General features: G+C 39.7%; 1 protein-coding gene across 3 annotated transcripts in view; it reads right to left on the reverse strand.

Moving 5' to 3' along the window:
* The window catches only part of SKAP2 (src kinase associated phosphoprotein 2), a 116,303-nt gene extending 96,696 nt beyond the window's left edge, over positions 1-19,607 (reverse strand). For 2 of the 3 annotated variants that reach the window (XM_084282511.1, XM_084282510.1), the window contains exons 1-3: positions 19,497-19,607; positions 9,167-9,272; positions 7,305-7,330 (exon numbers count right to left, since the gene is read on the reverse strand). In XM_084282511.1, the coding sequence (XP_084138637.1) occupies positions 7,305-7,330; positions 9,167-9,272; positions 19,497-19,545 (181 nt within the window). In that variant the 5' untranslated portion in view covers positions 19,546-19,607. Of the gene's footprint in view, positions 1-2,351; positions 2,400-7,304; positions 7,331-9,166; positions 9,273-19,496 lie in introns of those variants that run through there. The other variant, XM_084282512.1, reaches the window with a different exon arrangement.
* Between the last annotated feature and the right edge of the window lie 1,693 nt (positions 19,608-21,300).

Consider the following 21,300-nt stretch of genomic DNA (forward strand, 5'->3'; position numbering starts at 1 on the left):
AAACAAGTATCTGCCTTAATGTCCACAATATCTGAGGTCAAAATAATATTAAAACAAACTAAAAACAAAATAAAAAACACTCTGATTTATCATAAAGAAGTTACTCAATGCTTTAAAATATTTCATAGCCTTCAGAGCATCCATGATATGTTAAATTCTCAATAAAGGCTTGAAGTCTTTGAAGATAATGAAAAAACATGAGAAAATTTATCAGAACAAATATACAGATCCTAAGTCATACAATAGTATACTTAGGCACCCCCAGTTCTGTGTGTGAAAAATGTGGAGAACAGGTCACAGACACTAAGTAGAGATACAAGTAATCTGCAGCTCTGCAGGATAAGATTAAAGCAAAAATTTCTATTTTTTATTTTAGAATAAACAGAAGTATTAGTGATTTTACACTATATACTGAAATGTAATCCTTAACTCATCTAGTTTGTATAGAAGAGCTGCAGTTATTTTGATAGAGAGCTGACGCAACATGCTGTGGAGCTTTAACAGACAACGTTTCACAACGTTTTTACGTGCTCACATGAAAGAACAACTACAGGCTACTATCAGCCTTGGGTTTTCACTTCCTAATTTTGGCAGGGTTAAAAGACATCTTAGGAGTGTATGCTATTAATATATAAGGATATTGCTCCTGACAGTTTACAGAGCGGCTTCCTACTGATTCTGTGGGGTCTCCTGCATTCCCACTCAGAGTAATCTCTTCCTTTTCTCCACTTCACATTCTCCTCCATGGAGGTGCTGCACTGCTGTTTATACTCCACCTCCTACGGAAGACTAGATAGAATTGCATTTGAAACTATCAGTGTTACTCCTTAAACAGTCAGAGGAGTCAGTGTTGAGCAGCACAAGCCACGACTCCTCTCTTCAGGTGCCAAGGACCTAAAAATACACCCCAAAACCATCAATAAATTAAAGAAAAGCATTCAACTTGCATTTATGTAATAGAAAACCGAGCTACAAAGCAACAATGGGCATCAGGTAAATGTATCCAATGCAATTTGCAGGCATAATTGAAAGCATTACTGCCTAATCAGACATCTAAAAGCAAAGCATGCTCAAACGAAATGTCTATAGACTCATTAGTTGGCAGCCATTCCATTACAATCACACATAATGTCAGTAGTGCCTTGAACCTGTGCCAATGACAACAGCATAAATTTTGCATCTCATTTCTGTGGTCATAAAATTAATGATCAGTTTAAAAATACTTCTTTGCAAAAGTTATTGCACAAAGAAATGACATGAATGTGTCCCTGTTATGTAGTCACAAGGATAATTAAGGAGTTGATGCTCATTAATACGGTTTCTTGTTTCCCCAAAATAACGTATGATTTATCTGGAACTTGGAAAAAAAAGTTTAATTAACAGTAGATACTTAACAGTTACAACAATAATAAAAATACGTGTATGAACTGATCCTATTCTCTAGATTCTGCAATTTAAACTGACCTCTTACAGGTTTGGTAGCAGAATCAGTACTTTAAGCTATCTGTAAAGAAAAAAAAAAAAATGTCTTTCCTTATTAAATGCTACCTTTTCAATTACAGCTTATTTATTGATTTAGGAAATAACGCACACCAAAGGCTGAGTATACCACATTAAGACTGGAGCATAAGACAAACTCTCCTCTTTGTAACAAGGGCTGCAGTTTTGTCCCTGTTCCCTATTTTGAAGGGCTTCCAATGGGTTTATTTGGTATAAACTGAATATAATAGGCAGGGCTATGTTACTTTAAAGGGATTTGGTTTACTGCGGAAGAAAATGAGTTTGCAAGGCGGGAAAAAGTATGTTGCTTTTTTAAAATACTCTGATTATAGTAATGAACCCCTAAACCTTAAAAGGCAGCACTTCAGCCCCTAAATCTAACAGAAAAGCAAGATGTTTCAGCCAATACCTCTGAAAGAGACTCCTGCTTGTTAGAGGTCCTCAGATCACTAACCGCTTGCTCAAGTGTAAGAGAAATAAAACAACTCACAAAAATAAAGAGACACGCAAGTCAAAATGTCTTGCTTACTGCCATTTCAAGAGGTCCCAAGTCACAGCAGGTTGCAGTAAGTGCCTTCTGCCCAGTCGTGGCTGTGGGAAGAGCCTGCTGAGCAAAGCACTGTATGAACTCACCACGCAAATAAACGCAAGGTTCTCGCTACACAGGTTTTCACAGAAACAACCGAAGCTGCTTTCAGATTGTCACAGGCCCACTTTAGCCCCGTGATAACTGAGGCTGATTTGTTAAGCTGCTGCTGACCCAAGCCACGAGCATCCATCCTTGCAAGGTGACTGGTGACAGCCACTCTCTCAACATGCGCTTTGCCCTGCAATCTGCTCTGACCACTCACTGCTGGAGAGTCTTCTGGATTGTGATGTTACCATCATAGTTTTTAATGGCTCGTTCTGTAAAGGTCAAGTAGGAATCCTTTAGCAGCTGCTTGTTAAAACGATACTGGAAGAGCATTAGGTTTATAAGCAAATATGCTTCAAGCAAAAAGAGCAACACAAACATGTTTTACTCGCTGAGTATATAGTTAAGCTGCCTCTCATCCTGATGATCCACATCAGGGTAAGACCGTTTTGTGGTGCACTGGTGGCTGTACCTTGTGCTGCCTGAAATTGCACTTGGCATGGACACTGCACAGATAACAGCTGTGCGTGGCATAAAAGGACAACGCGACGACCTGCCTACAATGAAACGCTCCAGACTTCCAGGATGAAGCAGTATTTGGCACATTTCTAATGCATCTGATGGTTTCTCCAGAAATACATCATGATGGTCCTCGAAGGACTGCGTAACAACCAAGCCGTATCTTTTCCATTTATGGCTAACTACTAATGGTGTATTTATGCTCCCGACTGAAAACTCGAGTGTGTTAAAATGCAGAACTCCTATCTGCCGCTGCTCTGATCACCACAAGCTACCACCTCCCTTTCTCAAATCCAAAATGACTCCTAAATCCCTGCTGCCATTTCCCAAAAAAAACGGTGTACAGCGGCAAAAAAAGAAATATCACCTCCACACAAAACAGGAAAAAAAAAAGCAGAAAACACAAAGCCTTTGTATACAGTGCTACTCTATCAGCTTGCCTGTTTGCAGGAAGCAGGTGTCTCACGCCCCAGACATCCACTGCTCTGCCCTCTGCCAGGAGCCACACAGGCATCTGAATCATCTCGAGGTTTCCTATAGGTGCTCCCAAAACCACGCAGAGACCACCACTGATGCTCTAGAGGCATAGGCTGATCTTCTATTAAGCTCAAGTGAAATGAAAATGAAAGTGGACTTTTTTCTTTTCTTTTTTTTTTTTTTTTAAACCACACTCAAAAGTGGTAATTTGCGAAAGTCATATAATACTTTCCTGCATTAATACTGCCACCATCATGTGTTGCAGATCAGATATGAGGTGTACTGAGAGCTTTACGGGGAACTTGTTCTGCAAATTCCCATATTATGACAGAATTTGAGACACCAAAAGTACTAGACACTTTAAACACCAAGCCAATTTTTTGCGAAGTGATTAAAAATATATATTTTAGTAAAATAAATGTAAAGAACAGATGGCAAGGGAACTTTACACGCAAATACAGTTTCTAGGGCTCACAGTGCTTCTGCCAACTTTAGCACTATTTTTAGCATAATTGAAAGCAAGGTTCTTTTAACTAAACATTTTGGCAGCCATAGTATTGATTCAATTAATCTCAAAACAGAGAAATGCCAAAAACTGTATTAACTCAGAATCTGTGACAAAGTCCAGACTTCTGTGAAAATTATCTTTGGTTTCAAGTTCCTTCCCAATCCTATGATCTAGAACAGGTCATCGTGAGTGTGACCATAGCTTTTATTTTTGCTTAAACTGCTTAGATGAGGAGTCAAATAGTTCAAATTTAAAAAAAATATATATGCAGAAGTGTCTAAGAGCAAAAAGAAGTTTCCAGTGAGTTCCTTAATTTAAGAATAAAATATTTAACAATTTAATAAATACTTTTATAGAAATATTAGTATTTTGGATAATAATTATACTTTTTTCATCATCAGAACAAATCCACTTTATAAATCAGCATTCTGCTTAACTGTAAAAGTCATTGTATCATTAGGTAACACAAGTCAAATATTTGCCTGTACTATGAATTTAGTGTCTTAAATTTTCACATGTTCACACTTCCCATAAAAAGCTTCATTTTTCAGTACATAGGCACCAAAGATGCATTTGCCAGCATATTTACTGACCTAACAAGTCAGTAATAGGCTTTTTCTTTCTGATGAGGACGCAAGAAAGTGCTCGATTTCATCAGGTCAGTTGCAAAGAAGTATGGAGGCACTTTCTGAAAGTTAGATATGCATATGGATGATTTCATTTTTAAGAAGCCAGATTCTACTCATGCGCAGGCTCTTCGATATTTTTTTGTTATTTTATTTTAAACCTCTTTGCCTTATCTTTATAGGAGGCAAGATTCCGTATGCTATTGGCAAAAGCCCTTACAACAAAAGCCCACTTGCAATACCTTAGACAAACAGGCTAGTCACTACACGCAAAAGCCAGTGGAACTTCAGGAACAAGCAGTGGTGAAACAAAGCGGAGCGACAAGCAGATGCTCACGAAGCATGCTTGTGGAACAACTTACAAACTGCTATCTGAGAGACCAGAGTCAAGTTGCTTTACGTTATTTAGGAAATATAAGAATTTTGAAAACGTAGTCCACTTCTTTCAGCCTTTAAAACATTCTTCTACGTGCCTCTGGAACGATGTCAGGTCACAGCCCACAGGATTCTTGACAAGAGCTAAGACAGCATGGCAATTAATATAGCATGATGATACTGCACATAGTGTGAATCATTCTGCACCGTTCCTTTCAGCTACAAAAAAGACTACTATTTGCATTAAAAAAATAAGAAATTGCTAATACAAAACAAAGAACGGCAAATGAGTTAAACGTGCACAGTAGTTTTTTTCATTCCTAGATCGTTTCAGTACAGTCCACATCTCTGCTTCCACCACCCCTCCTTTTTTCCTAAAAGATATTCTCCTTTATCACCTCATACTTTGCAAGTATTTCTTCTTTCTCTGGAGAGGGTTGGAGGAATGGTCAGACGTCTTTCCCATCAATACCATTGCAGTTTTAAATATTAATTTTTTCCATTTTTCAAACATCTAGGTGTGCACGTAGGTAAGAACATGAACAAAAGTTGACCTCATTCAGCAGCTGCCTCTGCTTTGTTACACCAATAGCTGGCAAAGAATCTGACTGCTCACCTCCATGTGAGTCCTTTGTTCTACACCTACACAAGTCACGCCTAATTTGTACAGGCCTAAAGTAAGAATGACACTACCCAAATAAAGTTTAGCATACATTTCTTGATCTCTGGAGATTACACTGACAACTCATACCACTGAACCACATTCCCACAAATATTTTGCAAATAAATGCAGGCTCATGTTTCTTACAAATTTTTCATACTCGTGGATGTAAATGTACTCGGATTTGGAGAAACTTATCCTTATTTGCAGAAGACAATGGTATAACTTTAAAGCCCTCTCATTTTATTGATAAATACTGAAAGAAAACTAAGATGTCAGCATTTGCAAGCTTCACCATCTGTACATAGTTTCAGAGAGATGAAACTAAAGAGATGATCATGAGAATTAAATAAAAGACACAATATATCCTCCTTAAGAAGCAAATACACTCTAATAAAAAGAATAAGATCGAATATAATTTTCACAGAAGTAAGAGCAAGTTTTATAGCTACAATTACAGACTATATCAATTAAATCACATTTTACTGGAGATAATGAAACCTTATTTTTATTAATAAATTGTGAGTTGCAAAAGGAATGCTGAATCAAATTGCCAATGAAGAAAGCAAATAGGTTAGAACTTCCTTGAACTTTAAAAAAAAAGAAGCCGTAATCAAAAGCTGTTCTCTGCAGACAATTCTCAAATTTACTAGAGAGTTGCAGACTGAGACATAATAACTTTTCAAAAGCATGCTTTCCAGAAAGTTCGTATTTGTAACAAAACAAGCATCTCTCCTATTTTCACATTAGTCATTTTCTTAATAAAATAACATTTAACTTTCTCATCCTTAATTCAGTTTGGACAGTGAGAGAAGGAGGGAAACTACATTTTAACTGTAGTAAGGGTGCTAAGGTACAACTTTAAAAAACAGCAATGATTTTAATATAATTTTTAAAAGAATCAACACAGCTTTAATTTACAAAATCTTGGCAATCTTTGGGCAGTTTTATTTTTTCACGCAGTTGAACTGTTATACTTCTATGACTTGACTTAAGCAGTGATAAGAAATGTATGAACTTGTTGTGCCTTGTTGTAACGTTACTTGCCTGAATATGACTTACATATTTTCACTTTATCAGGAGGCACAATGTAGCCTACAAATCTGAACCTCTGGGTACAGAAACAGACAGTTTCTCAACCACTACAAGAAGTGGAGTTTTGCATAGGCTTTTTTTGACCTCACACTGTGACCCTCATACCAGCATCCACAGGCTATAGGTCATGACCTCAAGAATTAGCATCATGGAAATAAGAGCCCTTCCAGGTTTAGTTACAGAACAGAACACTGTAGCAACACACTCCTTAGTCTTTTCTAAACTGAACTCTGCAGCATTGTTTTAACTCCTCTAGAAGATGATAGATAACCCACACTTCAGTTTTCATTACTAACACGTTAAATTGTCTCCTCTCCAACTAAAGGTCTGAGATCCTGCTGCATTACGAAAACATTCATTTGCTGTGGATCAAAAGCCAATATCATATTGCCACTAGATGAGCCTATTAAAAGGTTGAAGAAATATCACTATGGAATTGAAGACTTTTGTGATCACTGTTGAGAAAAGAGGCTGAAATAAGTTATTCTGTTACCATTTTATCTCCTAAACTGACTACTTTGCATACTCTTCTTCTGAAAAAAAATTTTTTTGCATGACATGGCCTTACACAATGCTAAGCTATTACTAATTAAGTCAGACATAAGCTCTGACTTACATAATATATATTAATTTCTGAGCTATTTTTCTAACTTTTCTTTTCATCAGTAAGCATTCTTACATGAGCTAAATGAAGGGAACGGGACCTAGCCCTGCATGATGGCTCAGCACGAAGTCTGAAACTCAGAAGCTCTTTTCTGTTTCCCTCAGCAGGTGGAGCTAGCAGCCTCAGCCTGGAGAGTCGAGCAACACACGCTTCAGCATTTAAAAACAGAGCATGTTCTGATTGTTCAACTGAGTGTCAGTCGGTAAAAATATACTACAGTGGAAAAAAAAATGCATGACATTTACCTTTATCCTGGAATTCTTGAGGGTAACTGCAGGAAAAAGGAAAACAAAACATAATGCAACACACTTGCAAATCCAGAGCAACAGAACAGAGCATAAAACAATTCTTAGTTTTCAACTACTTCCCGTGATTGAAACGTAGTGCTGCTAGTTTTCCTTAATTTTTTTTTTTGGCTAAATTATTTAACTATATTTCATTTTACCTTTGCAGCTGAGAGAATCCCCAGTCCTTTTAAAGAAGACTCCAACAAAAAATCAACTCTCATAGGGCAGTTTGTTCTAGGTACATATGTCAAACTCAGATATCTTAATATGAAGATGCTTTTGTATGTTAACATTTAAAAGGTTTACTAAAATTATTTCAAAAATTGTGTGCAAGTAAAAGCCATTAAACATATCCTATAACACAGTAGGTTAGCAGGAAAAAAAAATTCAGAAGTTGTAGTTCTAGTTGTGCTATATTTTCAAATCCAAATAGAAGTGTTAATAATTACCTATATATTTAAAAGTTGATGCTTGCTTGAATATAGAAGCATTTTCAAATATGAAGATGACTATGTAATGCCTAAAAAAATATCTATCATCCCACAGGCAAAAAATACTGTTTCTTCAGAAAAAAAAAATAATCCTCAGATACACTTTGATGTATGAAGATAAATAATCATGGGAGAGTTATGTAAAATGGCTATTCAAGAAGCATGTACTGACTAGAGATTGTGTGAAAAGAAAATTTCACCAGAAATGACCGGCAAACAAAATGCAGCTGCCAAAATCATCTTTATGGACAATAACCAGTAGTGCACGTAACAGGCTAGTCAGTAAGGAGATGCCTACAAGTAATGAGAAGGAGAGAAAGGAAAGGTCTGAGGATAAGAGATAGAAAAATGCATACGCTTAAGCATTTGCGGCCGGAATGAAATGCACAAAAGTTTTCAATTACAAGAGTTTTGGACACATCTCAAGTCTTCCCCCAGTTTACGATACTAAGAATGGTGCCCCTGCCAGATGACTGTGCTGTCTTTGAAACTGTAAACAAGTTGCCACATATGCAGGAGCACATCAACAAAGCAGAGCTTAGGAGGTATCCAACAGGAGCAATCAGTAGAAAGATACTTAAGAAATGACAATGGGAAAGGAATAGCAAGTACTAGATTACATCTTAGTTGTCTAGAGTTATAAGAAAATAAATCTTGCAAAGGATATTTTGTAGCACACACAAAACTATAGCCAAATATCTTTAAACAAGTTGTTTTTATTAACAGTAAATCACAATAGAGCTGAGTCTGAAATCATAGCTGATTTTTTGTTGTGTGTAGTTATTTAAAAATCAACGGAACAAACATTTGCTTGGCCTGCCCCAGCATTTCACTATTGTAACATTGCTGAAACAAACTAGTATCCAGTTATGTTTCAATTTTCTACTACAAAGAGCTCAAGGGCAGACTATACAGTAAAGCAAACTCAGCACTGAATTACTATGTTACACCAGCTGAGGATGGCAATAAGAAGCTGGATCATACTGTTAATACATTTTCTTTCTTGTATTTTAATGAGTCTTCTTCAAAGTAGAGGTGAAAGTAAGCTCTATGCAACAAGTTTTACAGTCAGGGTTCAGAATATTACAGCAATTCAAATGGGACAAATCTTTACATTCCCTTTTCTTACTGAATCCTAGCAGCTTCATGAACGATATAGAGGTAAACCCATACAGATTATCTGACGAAATCAAGATATAAACAGATTATTAATATTGCTAACGCTTATTAAAAGACTATTAAAAAAAAAAAAAAAAAAAAAACACAACTAAGTTATCAGTAAGTTACATTACAACATATTAACATATGAAAGCCATAAAGCTCACATACCTTGCCTTAACCTCTTTTATCTTCTTAAGAAGAACATCCTTTTTTTCTTTTGCTTTCTTAGACAGATTTTCTCCTTTTAGGGTTTGAGAAATAAACGTGTCGACATCTAAATAAGAAAATAAAGAAAAAATTGTACAGCTCAAATAAGACATACTGCTCTAATGAGTTTGTCCAGATACTACTATGAAGAAACTAAGAAAATTATTTTCAGGCCTACACACAGCATAGCTAGTAGACATTTCAGATTCTAAATGGGATACATTTGTGCTCTGATCTACTTATGCTTAGCACAGCAAATCCTATGGTGACATTTGATTCTTGCTCACCTAATTACGCCAAGTAAGTCCTAATAAATTTCAGTACTGTAACAATTACTTTCCATCATCTAAAGTAAGGAATAAAGCTAAAACATGGAAACAGCCTTTATGCAAGTATTACTGCCATGTTACTTCAGAAGATCAAGGTAGGAAAGCAGTTGAGTAATTCACTGTTTCAGCAGTAATGCCTACTTGGCCACTAATATAGGTCACTTACTGGTTCCAGTATTTTCAAATGTTCTCACTTTGCCTCTGAACTCCCTATGTGACTAAAAGTTTATAACCAAAGCCTTAACCCTGCAAACAATTAGGTAGCCATGAAAATAACCACACTGAATTAGTCAAGACTAAGCATGTACTTGAAGTTAAGCATATATGCACTTGTAAAATCACAAACTAAAACTCTAACCTGCATTGTATTTTTTTTATTCTTACACAGAAGACATATTTATATAGTAACGTAGAATCAAAGCATTCCATAAAAGCTACTGTGGTTCTTTGTAATATTGTACATATCCAGTGCATAGTACAAAAACAGTGCAGTGACTTAATAATTTTGGTGAGAGCAAGTCCTCCAGTAGTATATTTTCTTGGTTAACAAAAATAATTCCCTAAATTCACCATAAAAAATTCTTGTGATTACCAATCAACTATCCTAAGAATTGAAAAGCAGAACTACAGAAAAAAAAAATAATCTTGCTTGTTAACTTCATTTTCTCAGCGGTATGGGATAACACTCGTTCATTCAAGAAGGGAAAGCGTACCTGAGTCACAAACACCCCCAACAGGTGCCCCCCACCCACACTTTGGCACAACCTGTGTACGTACATGTAGATACCAATAGTACTGTGCCTTTTCAAATTAGATGAAAAGATACTTCCATCTTTTTTGGAATGACAAAAAGGTATTTTCATCCCATCAATTGAATGAAATTTCACTTTTCATAATGAAAATACAAAACCAGCCAAGTAAGTACTCAAATATTCACATGCAAAAATTACCCTTTAAAACAGTGTTAAGTGAATATTTACTTCAGGTTCCCTAACTGAAAGCTTTAATTGCCTGCTTTTTTCTCTACAAACCAGAAATTCCACAGAAACGTGTCACTCTTCATCCTGTCAGTTGCAAGAAAGCAAGTCAAAAGTTACTCTTTGAGAACACTAGCATACCATTACAAAGATGTAATTCTTTCACATAATTCAAATAATTTACCAGAATATTTACATGGACTTGCTGTCTTCACAAAATATGGTAAAATCTGCATTTTTCAAGCATTTTTGAAGTTCTGAATAATAATATTATTCCCCCTTCCCATAAGAGGGAAGGGAGAACCTTCCCCGTCACGTTTCTCAGAGCAGTCCCCAAGGCAGGAAAAGAAAAAAAAAACAACAAAAAAAAAAAACTCGGTTCTATGTGATTCCTTCTGTAAAAGGACAGAAGGAAAGGCACTTAACATGTCTATTAATGAATCCTCCAGACTTGCACCCCAAAGGCCTCAATGCCGTAAGCCAAGCATACATGGAAACATCTTGTCCTAACACACAGAAAACCTATACATCTCCATAAATCCCAACGATTGTAATTTCCGATCAAGGGAGCAAGGAAAGGCACACGCAGTCCCAAAACACTGACTGTCCACAAAGCCTCCCTTGGGTCAGAAGACCTGCTACTTTCTGAGGGCAAAAGCCAGAACAGCCAACAGTTTTTCCTCAATTATACCTAACAGGATTTTCCGGTAAAGACCAACCTTTCAGTCTCGAAGGGACATGCTGATTAAATATTGGTTTCTTCACACTTTTGCACATTTATTTCAAAAAAACGGATAGCCACTTCTACCTTCCATTACAGCAACAATGTGAAAGCTTTGAATAATCAGGTGGTTTATAAATAAAGAGCAATGATTACACAGTAATCTTCAAACATTAAATCACCAGCTTTGCCTCAGAAGTTTTCATGTAAACTCAGTGGGCTTCATTACTTCTTGGAAAAGCTCAAAACCCAGCTGAGTATTATGTCATCTCAGGTTTTGACTGACTGTCAAAGCCTTCTTTAATCACTGATGTTGAGATAACACAATTAAGAGTAGGGTGGGGAAGAGAAACCAAGTTTATTATCATTTCTGGCTTAGAATGCACTGTAGATATGAAAAATCTGACTAACTACATTACTGAGAGAACCTGTTCTTTTCCTGAAAAGCTTGGACTTCAAAAGCAGAAATAATACAGTGTTTTTAACCATGGAGGTACAGGGCAGAAGTAGATGCTCCATCTATTCTCAGTAAAAGCAGATAATGAGGTGGAGAGGGAGATGAAAAGTGAGGTGGGGGAGAGCCAGAAAGACAGCAAGCACACACAAGCTCCTGACAAGTTAGTTGTTTCTACACAGCAGCACTTACAGAGAAGACCTCCCTGGAATGTCTTCACTCTCCCGTGAGACTAAAACAAGTTCTATAAGTTCAGGTAGCCACAAACAGAATACTCTATACTCATCGTGGAACACTGTCTCTTATGTGTGTTCAGAGAAAGCGTATGGCTTGCTTCATCACAGCCCCAATATATGAAGACAGACCTGATGTATGCATGATCTTTAACAGGATGCCAAAGAAGTAATATACTTGCAAATACCATATTACTATATCATACATTTTCTTAACTACTGACAATTACACAGATGATATATGTCTTCCTCAAACCATCTTCTGATCTAGCGCTGTAAATCCATTCATGATGTGCCAGATGCACATGAGATTAGTCACTTATCCTAAGTTCCTCTGGACAAGAAGCAAGAAAATCTAAGTTATGATCATTACTTCACTACCTGTTCTTCTACACCATGGAAGAGTATGAAAGGAATAATTAGCAAAAGCTTCATCGCTGGCTTAACATAAGGGAATGATGACTCAATTTCTATGACATTCCTCAAACTTACCTTAGAATGAGACTCAGCTCTTTGGTATGAGAGATGCAAGTCTTATACAGTCAATTTCAGGCAGAACTTCATACAGAAGATACAAAATTTACCTATTTCTCACCACTATTCTAGTCACTAATTTGCTCTTCCTTCTCCAGGATGATCCAATACTTGATCTCTTCTCTGACAGTATAATGCTGAGATGCATTAGTAGTGTAAGTTACTAGTCACAAGCATCTGAGTGTAAATCCATTTCCTTCATGCATCAGTAGCATTTGGCCCATTCATTAATTTAAGAAAACAAAAAGAGAAACAGCAAGAAGAAAACCTCTTTGAACTGGTTCATGATTTAAAGGAACTTTTACTCATCAGTTTCCAACAACACATGAAACAAATGATGCTTTTCCATATTTCCATCCCTTGTTTCTAACAAACTGAGCAGCTATTTAGAATCACACATTGCGGAGGGAGGTCTACCACCATAGCAACTCAGCTACTCAGTTGATTATTTCCACTGAAAATACCAGAATTTCAAAGAGAAATAAACCTTGAAAACTTACTCAAACTTTTGTTAAGCTTGCATGTTAAACTGCCTGATTGCTTGACTGTAGTACTTATCCTCAGTTTCTTAAATCTCATGATTTCACCTTCGCCTGAACCATACCCCCGAGAAATTATTTGCCTACAGAAACGAACAACAGACACGGGACTGAAAGATCCAATTGATAAGATCCCCTCACAAATTGCTCTGTCAATACAGGTTGCAAGCTGATAGAGCTGAGAAGTCACACTACAGTAGAGCTTTGTCCGATTCAGCCGCCTCGTGTAGCTCAAGGCCTAATTGCCATTTCAGACAACCGGGAAAAGCCGAACGGCCAGTTTAATTTTGTTTCCATCTGCATTCCTTTCAGGAGGAAAAAAAGTTAAGATTGTTTTTGATTTTCATCGTTAAAACATTTTGTGCTTCTCCTTACTTCAATAACTGTAAGCAGATACCTTCTGCAAGTTTTCCACCATTTGAAGTCTTTGGGGCTACTTTCTTTAATGAAGACGGAAACAGCACACACGGATGCTTTCAAGAATATTGTTGGTTTTTAGCCCAAAGCAAGTGCTGCATTTAAGAGTACCAATCATAACTCACAGTACTTTGTTGTTTATAGTGCTTATTCCAATGATTACCAGTTGTACTTATAGACAAACATACATAGGACAGAACCACCCATTTTTTGTGTTGAGGTGGGCCCAACAGGCTCTCACAGAGGCAAACACTGTGACCTGGGCCTTCCTTTCTCCCCTCCTTCTTCAGATAACCAAAACGTTAGTCACTTCTTCACCACCTGATGAGCTCATGCTATTCAAATGACAGAGTGATGAGAGAGGTGTGTTTCCACTCACGGGGCAGGGAAGGCAGCCAGCTCCCTTTACGCGACCTGATGAGAATGCCGAGCGACGCCGTGCCAGGACTGGACACACAGCCATCATATGACAAGGGACACTTGCACCATGTCACCTAGTGGATGTGCTGCCGGTCACACCAGGAGGGAACGGCAGGTCAGCACAACAATCCACCACCAGCCCTTTCCCATCTCTCTCCTCCACACTACGGTTTGCGAGAGCCAGGAGCTGGCTGCAAGCCAGGGAATTTTGGAAGGCCGGCCAGCACATTTCTGAAGGTAGCTGCAAGCTAGGCACATTTGTGCACAGACACTTTTCAAAGCTGACCAACATCAAACAGGCTGCCACTTATCTTTCAGCTTTACACAGGGTAGCATTAGAAAGCAATTAATTCATTGGGTTTCAAACTTTTTGTACAACTCGTCAATACGGAACAGGCCCGAAGACAAATTATCATGCAATACCTGTGACTGCCTGTCCCTCTGCACATAAATCTGGCACCTTTTAAATCAAGAAATATTTGAGGATTTTGCTTCTGCTCTCTCCCCCCTTCCTCCCCAACTATATTCAGAAGTCTCTCTCCAGAGTTTGCTAAACTGTCTTTATATACACACACACAAATATGTACCTATACCTACATAAACACCTACACAGAAACAGATATAAAATAAAGGTGATTGACACTAAGATATTTAAAAATAATCACATTGATCCAGTCTAATAGATAGGTGAACACTCCTTTAGCACAAAGTCCTGGAAAGGACTGCCTTTACAAACTGTTGAAGCTTAGATCTCCAAAAGCAAGGGTATCTTGCCTTGTTGCCACATACAAAGTGAAAATACTGAAAAACATTAACGCTCAACAATTTCTGTTAATGATTTAGAAAGCAGAAGTACCCTAAAACCACTGAGACTCCTCTGAAGAAGTAAACAGATAAGGCATCTCTTTTAAGAAGTGAAAGAAAATCAGAATCATAATCAAGGACTATATTCTAATCCCATTGACTGGGTAGCTGAGCATCCTCTCTCTACATTAAAGAGGTGAGAAAAGATCAAGCTGTAACACATTAAGCTTATCATGAAAAAGCCATACTAGTACAAATCATGATCAAGTTACAAAGTGATTCCAAATGAACTATAATAAAAAATGTTAAGGATTAACCTAAAGATTTACACTGTATGCTACATTATGCTGCATCTATTGTGGTTTGTTGACATATGATTATGAAAGAAATGTAAACCCAGTCAGATGGGGAAGATAGACTCCACGTTAATTGAAAAAGACAAACTAAGTGAATAATGAGTATATAAAAAATAGCCTATGCCATTTTTATCACCCATATATGACACTTATTCTCAAATTTATGGCAGAGACAATTGAACTATGTTTCAAATCACTGGAGGTTATTTCTTACCAGGAATGCCTCCACGCATTTTTTCACCTCACTGTTTCTATTCTTATTCCATTACTATTGAAATACATATATATTACCAAAGCTGTAAATACTTGTCTGCTTCGAAAACGTCTATAATCACCCTGGTTTATCGTCTAAAGATGGGTTCTTCAGCAAGAACCAGCATTCATTAAAGCCATGGTAATGGGAAAATGGTACTTTAAAACACAGAAAGGTAAAGTTTTAAATGAAAGCCTCATTTTAAAATCAAGCCAGCCAGTGAAAAAGAGCTATGATGTACCTAGGTGATATTTCTTATGATAGGAACATAAGGAGCAAGCCCAGCAACAGCTGACAAGGAGGTCAATAAGGACAGCTAGTTTTCTGGGCATCAGGGGTAAATATAACTACTGCAGCACTCAGAAATAAGAGGTAAGCATAAGGAAACTTTCTCGACTCATGCACTGGATCTACCATCTCACAGTTTTCTCACCTTGCACCCTTCTGCATGCTGTTTCCAGGGTGCAGTGAAACAAGGGGGCAAAACAAATATTAATTTGAGGAAAAGTTTAGAATCACAGAATCATGAAATAAGGCAATTTGGATAATACAACCAAGCATTTAAACAAACTGAGTAACGTTTCGGTGGAGACAGTCCTGAAGGCAAGAACAGAATTTTACTGTTTAGTTTTATTTTTTGTTTGTTTGTTTTGTAGAACAAGGAAAAGTGGATATGGAATTTTCCCATCTCTATATGAACTAGAAAAAGGGTTTTATTCCATTTCCATGATGAAAAAAAATCTTTATAACTTTTCATATATGAATACAGAAATTCAAACTAGAAATGCTGACAAGTGCAAAAGGAGAACTGAAAAAAAAAAAAAAAAAACAGTAAGACCCTTACTATAATCATGGATGTCATGAAGATAAGTGGAAAAGAAAAATGCTACGTATATCTAAAGATCACAACACTACCAAAAACTTCCAAAATAAAGCATTCTCAACTCCTCCAACTAAATCTCCACAAATTAAAAAAATATATATTTTTTTCCATCTAGATGACTGAAGCAACCAGTCTGATTTATGTTACAGAAGAAATAATACGCCTCTGGGGAAAATACAGCCTCTGAAGTCCTTCTCAGCTGTGGACAGGCCAAAGCTTAGAGTGTGCATCAAGAAGTAAAGAAAAAAAAAAGAAAAAGAGCAGGGGCCTCCAACATAACCAATCATAATTTGACAGCAAGAAAAAAAATATAACAAATAACATCCCACTCTGCCAAGCATCCACAAAGAGATCCTGAACACACACACAGATACCTTTTCAAAAGAAGAAAAAACACAGTAGAACTGGGTTTCCTTCACTAAATCCCAAAACCTCAAGCATCATCTGGAAGGTGCAGAGACGCAGGTGGGAATGAAGAAGTTAGATATGCTACCACACACCTCCCAGGTGTAAAGAGAGCAACAAGACGTCTTTCTCCCCTCACCAGAAGTTCAACTTGTGACCAGAGGACCCTGTTTCTGCTTCCAGTGTTTCCCTCCCACCACTTAAGCAAGCCAGAGAAGAGAAGACGGGATTGTGAAATCCCAGCAATCCTCTGCAATAAGCCCATTGCTTCACTGACCTTTCCCCTTAAGCTTTACAGAAACAGCTTCCTCCTGCTTCCAACTAATGTGGTTAGCCCCGAGCTCAAGCTGTGCTTCTGCCTGGAACATTTCAGCGCCACTGACATGCAGCTACAGTGACCCTGCCAGCATGTGTGACAGAATTTGTTTTTGCATTGAAGATATAATATTGTTTGGGTTCAAAGTAAAGCACTCACGAGTCAGAAAGTTTCCTGTGCAACTTTAATTCATCCCCTGGCGTGTTTATTCCCATTATCACCATGTTTAACTACAGGAGCACTTAGCATGTTTTCCAGTAGGACCCCTACTTGTTCAGCATAGGGGGGCGGACAGTTCTCTAACAATCAATCAAGGCCAAGCAGGGATAAGGAAATCCATATGATCGCTACTCCATTTGTTGCTGAAGTTGGGAAAAGTAGGCAAAAAGCTCTAGGACGGGGAAAAAGCACAATATTTATGAGATTTTGTATCTGTCACTGCCTCTCTGCTCTACAAACATCAGGCTAAAAAAAAAAAAAAAAGGTGCTTGACACTAGACATCAACTGCATGTTCTCGACAGAACTTGATATGAAAAAGTGCCAGCCACTCATAATGGCCACTGAATAGAGACATCCAACTGACATTATTTTCTGGAGAAACCAGCACAGCACAGAGGCAGGTGAATCTGAATTCCACTTCTGTTCCGCCATTGATTATTTTTGTGACCCCAGATCACATCTTGTTTATTACGCTAATTTTACCGACGGGAAAACAATATTCTTTCATCTCAAAGAGGTGTTGAATCAATACCTGTGAGCCATTAAAATAATACATTAAGAAGCACCCTTGAAGAAGAGCATGCAGAAATGAGTGACTATCTATTCACTGCAGCCTTTGTATTGTATAAGGGATGCTTAATGAATAGCAAAGATATGACAGAGCTCCCTTCCTTCCTCCATTACCATACATCTTCAGTACGTGAATAGTTCAGGCAAAAAGCAGCAGGGCACTACATAAATAAAGATTACCAGAACCTAAATGTGGCCACAAATGAACTGCTCATACCATTTGAACTACTCTAATTTCATGAAACTTTATACTTGTAGCAATTAATGGGGGGTGTTAACACATTAACTGTAAAAAGTCAGGCTTTGTTTTTGAAAAACAGAATCAGGTTATTGAATTTTTACATTGCATGACCATAATTATCCATGCATTTGTTTCCCTTTGATAATTCTGCAAGTAGGGCCTAAAAGTTACAAACTAGTATTTGTTCCTCACTTCCCCATCTCCTCTCTGCTAGATTTCTGTTTGCTCTATAATTGCACCGCCATAAAGTTAACAAGTGTTAAGCTCATTTTGCATCAAGACCCAAACCAAAATTGCATGTGAATGTAAGTTAAATCTAAAACAGTGTTATGCTTATAGAGACATATTGTGTAGCATTTATGCTACCATAACAATGACAAAAGATTTAAAGAGCATGGGTAAATCATTCCATTCGCGATTATGGATGGCACTATTGAACCTATCTCATTTTTTTCCAGAAAAGCTAAAGTTGTACTTGGAGTACAAACAGGAGATACCCAGGCATGATTTAGGCTGCTGAACTCTGACAGAGCACACTGACATCCCTCTTGGGAGAAAATAGGTGTTTTCACAGTTTCGCTTCAAAACACAAACTTTTATAACGCTTTCTCCATGTCAGACTGGAAAAAGACATGGAGAAGGACGGGTTGTATAGATGAGGCACCATGACAAGAAAGAAAAAAGTTTGAAATTATCCCATCCGCATCATATCAGCCTCCCCCAGAAGAGTTTCTCGGAGCAACTTCCCCCAGCGAAAGTCACTCTGAACCATACAAAAACTTCATGTGAGCACAGGCTCCGGGACACTGCAACACCACAGAGGGCTGGAAAAGCTCTCTAGGGCTTCACTGTTATTATTATTACGAATCAATCCCATGATGAGAAATCACCAAAAGCTTCCCATTTCTGCTGGTGGCCTTCCCTGGGGGCGCTCCTACAGGTGGCACAACCTCCACACAAGGTGCTTGGGAACAGCAGGAACAACTCTCTCAGGGAGAGCCGGCAGAAGGGCTTTCAAGGTGGGGTTGAGAGGTGCGAGCAGAGCACTTCAGGCACTACTTCTGCCCGCCCCGGTGTTTAACAGTGACCATATCCCAGAGGCGAGCAGCCCCCGCACCCAGCAGGTGCTCGGCCTCGTTGGCACGGTCCCGGGGGCACGGGCAGCGTGCGCGGCTCAGAGCCGTGCAAGTTCCTGCGGCAGAAAGAGAAGTTGTCACAAGGAAGGCGCCGCTCCCGCTCAAACCGAAACCGTTTCGAGGCCGTTTCGGGACTTTTAGGGATCTTTTTTTTCCCAAAAAAAAAAAAAAAAAAAAAAGAATAATAATAATAAATAAAAAACAGAGGTGGAAGTGAACTTAGCGGGACACAGGGGCACAGGGCAGGGAGCTCCGTGCCTCCCCTTCCCTTCCCCTCCCCGCTGCGAGCAGGGTGCAGCGGCACCCCCGGGGCCACCCCGCTCCCGTTCCCGGTGCCGCTGCCGGTGGCGCTCCCGGTGCCGGTGCCGGCACATCCCGGCGGCCCGCCCCCCGGGAAGCCAGCCCTCCTCGCTCCCTCCCTCCTCCCTCTATCCCTCCCTCCTTCCGTCCGTCGGTCTGTCGGTGGGTCCGTCCCGCCCGTACCTGCCAGGAGGCCGCGGACGTCCCCGGGGATGGCGGCGGCGCCCTGCATGCTGCGGGCGGGGCGCGGACACCCCGCGGGCGGGGCGGGGCCAAGCGCCTGGGGCGCGGGCACCCGCCCGGCCCCGACGGGCAGGAAGCAAAGGCCCCGCCCACACCGGCCGCGGGGGGCGGGGCCTCGCTGCATAGCCACGCCCCCTCTCTCCCTTTAGCCCCGCCGGACATGTTGCGTAAGGGCACCGTGCGGGCAGGTCGCGCTTTGCCAGCAGCAAGCATGGCGGCCAGCGGTAGTCGTCTCCCCGCCTCCGCCCTGAAACCTGCAGGAGGTTGGTGATTGGGCGAGGTGCACGGAAGTCGCTCTCTGATTGGTCCGTTGGTTCGCCCTTGGTTCCCAAAGTGAGGGCGTGGGGGTTCTGTGCCCTCACCCTGTTAGACGGGAGCCCGGCGGGCATGAGGAGCGATAAAGACGTGCCCCAGTTCTCCCAAACGTCCTTAACAGCCTCCCTCAGGGCCTCAGGCCGCCTGTGGGAACGCACAGCGCTGCTGAGGGAACGAGGGAGACGATCCCGTCTCCGGTGTCCCTTGGGCTGCCCTGCTCCCCTCACGGCCTGCCGCCATTTTGAGCATTTTGAGGCCTGGGGACAGCGGTGGGGACAACAGCAGCAGCGGGGGCAATAAAGCCAGAGCGTGGGAGGAGGGAGGCACACACACCGGGCAGGCACTGCAATGAGCAACGGCAATGGCTGGGGTCCCCCGCTTGGTGCCTGCCAGCTCAGGTGTGTAGGAAGGGGTGCTGTTGCCGAGCGCCGCAGCTGGCCCGATTCAGGGTTATTTTCTTCAGGGGGCCAGCTTTGGTGTGTTTGCCAGCAAATCTCTACTCATCTGTGTTTGGAACACACAAGTGGTGCAATGTGTTTAGTGTAGAAGTAGTCAAAGTAAACTACGAGCATGTGCTGCTGTGACCCCGGTGGTTTTGGCTATATCTCTGTTGTTATTAGAGGAACTGTTTGTGTTAGAGCTGCAGTTATGTTAGCACATCTGTGTATCGTGCTGGGGTAGAAAAAACAGCAGGGAAAAGTGCTATTTATGAAATTTCACCTTTGCACCAGCATAACTACCTTAACACTTGTGGTACAGCTGGCAGTGCAGCGGTAACTGTCAGGTATTAAGCAGTTTCATACCTCGGCTGATGCAGCGATGCCAGCAGAAGTCTGCAGTGGAGACATGGTGTTAGATTGGATTGTTCTCCTGACCTCTCACATCTCTTAATTCCATAGAGCAACTCATTTCAAATACATCTGGATTTTCAAAGCATTGCAGCTTTATTACCTGATTTTATGGCCATCTTGACTGAAACTCAAGCAGTTAACTAACTGACCTGTATAATGTTGCACAATCATTTTTGTGTTGGTTCTCTTAATTTCAAAATAAACATGAATGTGTCCATCTTGCCTTTTTGTATTTGTATAAATACCAACTACTTAGGCATTACAAGAATACGTTTGATTAATTTTCTGTAGTTGGCAGCGAGGACTCTTAGGGCTTATGTTAAATTACAGGTTTCAGATGTGCAGTCTTGGGAAGCTGCCATAAGGAACAGGAAAATGGCTTCCAGTCTAATTTACTTGCCCTTTTTTGGGTTAATCTTAATCCTGCTTTCTTATGTTGACTTTATGGCTCCATCCATTTCTGTTCCAGAAATGAGTCAAGGGTGTCACTTGAACTCTGTTGTAGTCTTGTTTTGAGATCACTTTTCCCAATAATTTATTCCATATGTTTACCATTCATACAAGCTTTCCCTGGGTTT

Source organism: Netta rufina (assembly GCF_964035555.1).
Source record: "Netta rufina genome assembly, chromosome: 2".
In the NCBI taxonomy this organism is placed as follows: Eukaryota; Metazoa; Chordata; class Aves; order Anseriformes; family Anatidae; genus Netta; species Netta rufina.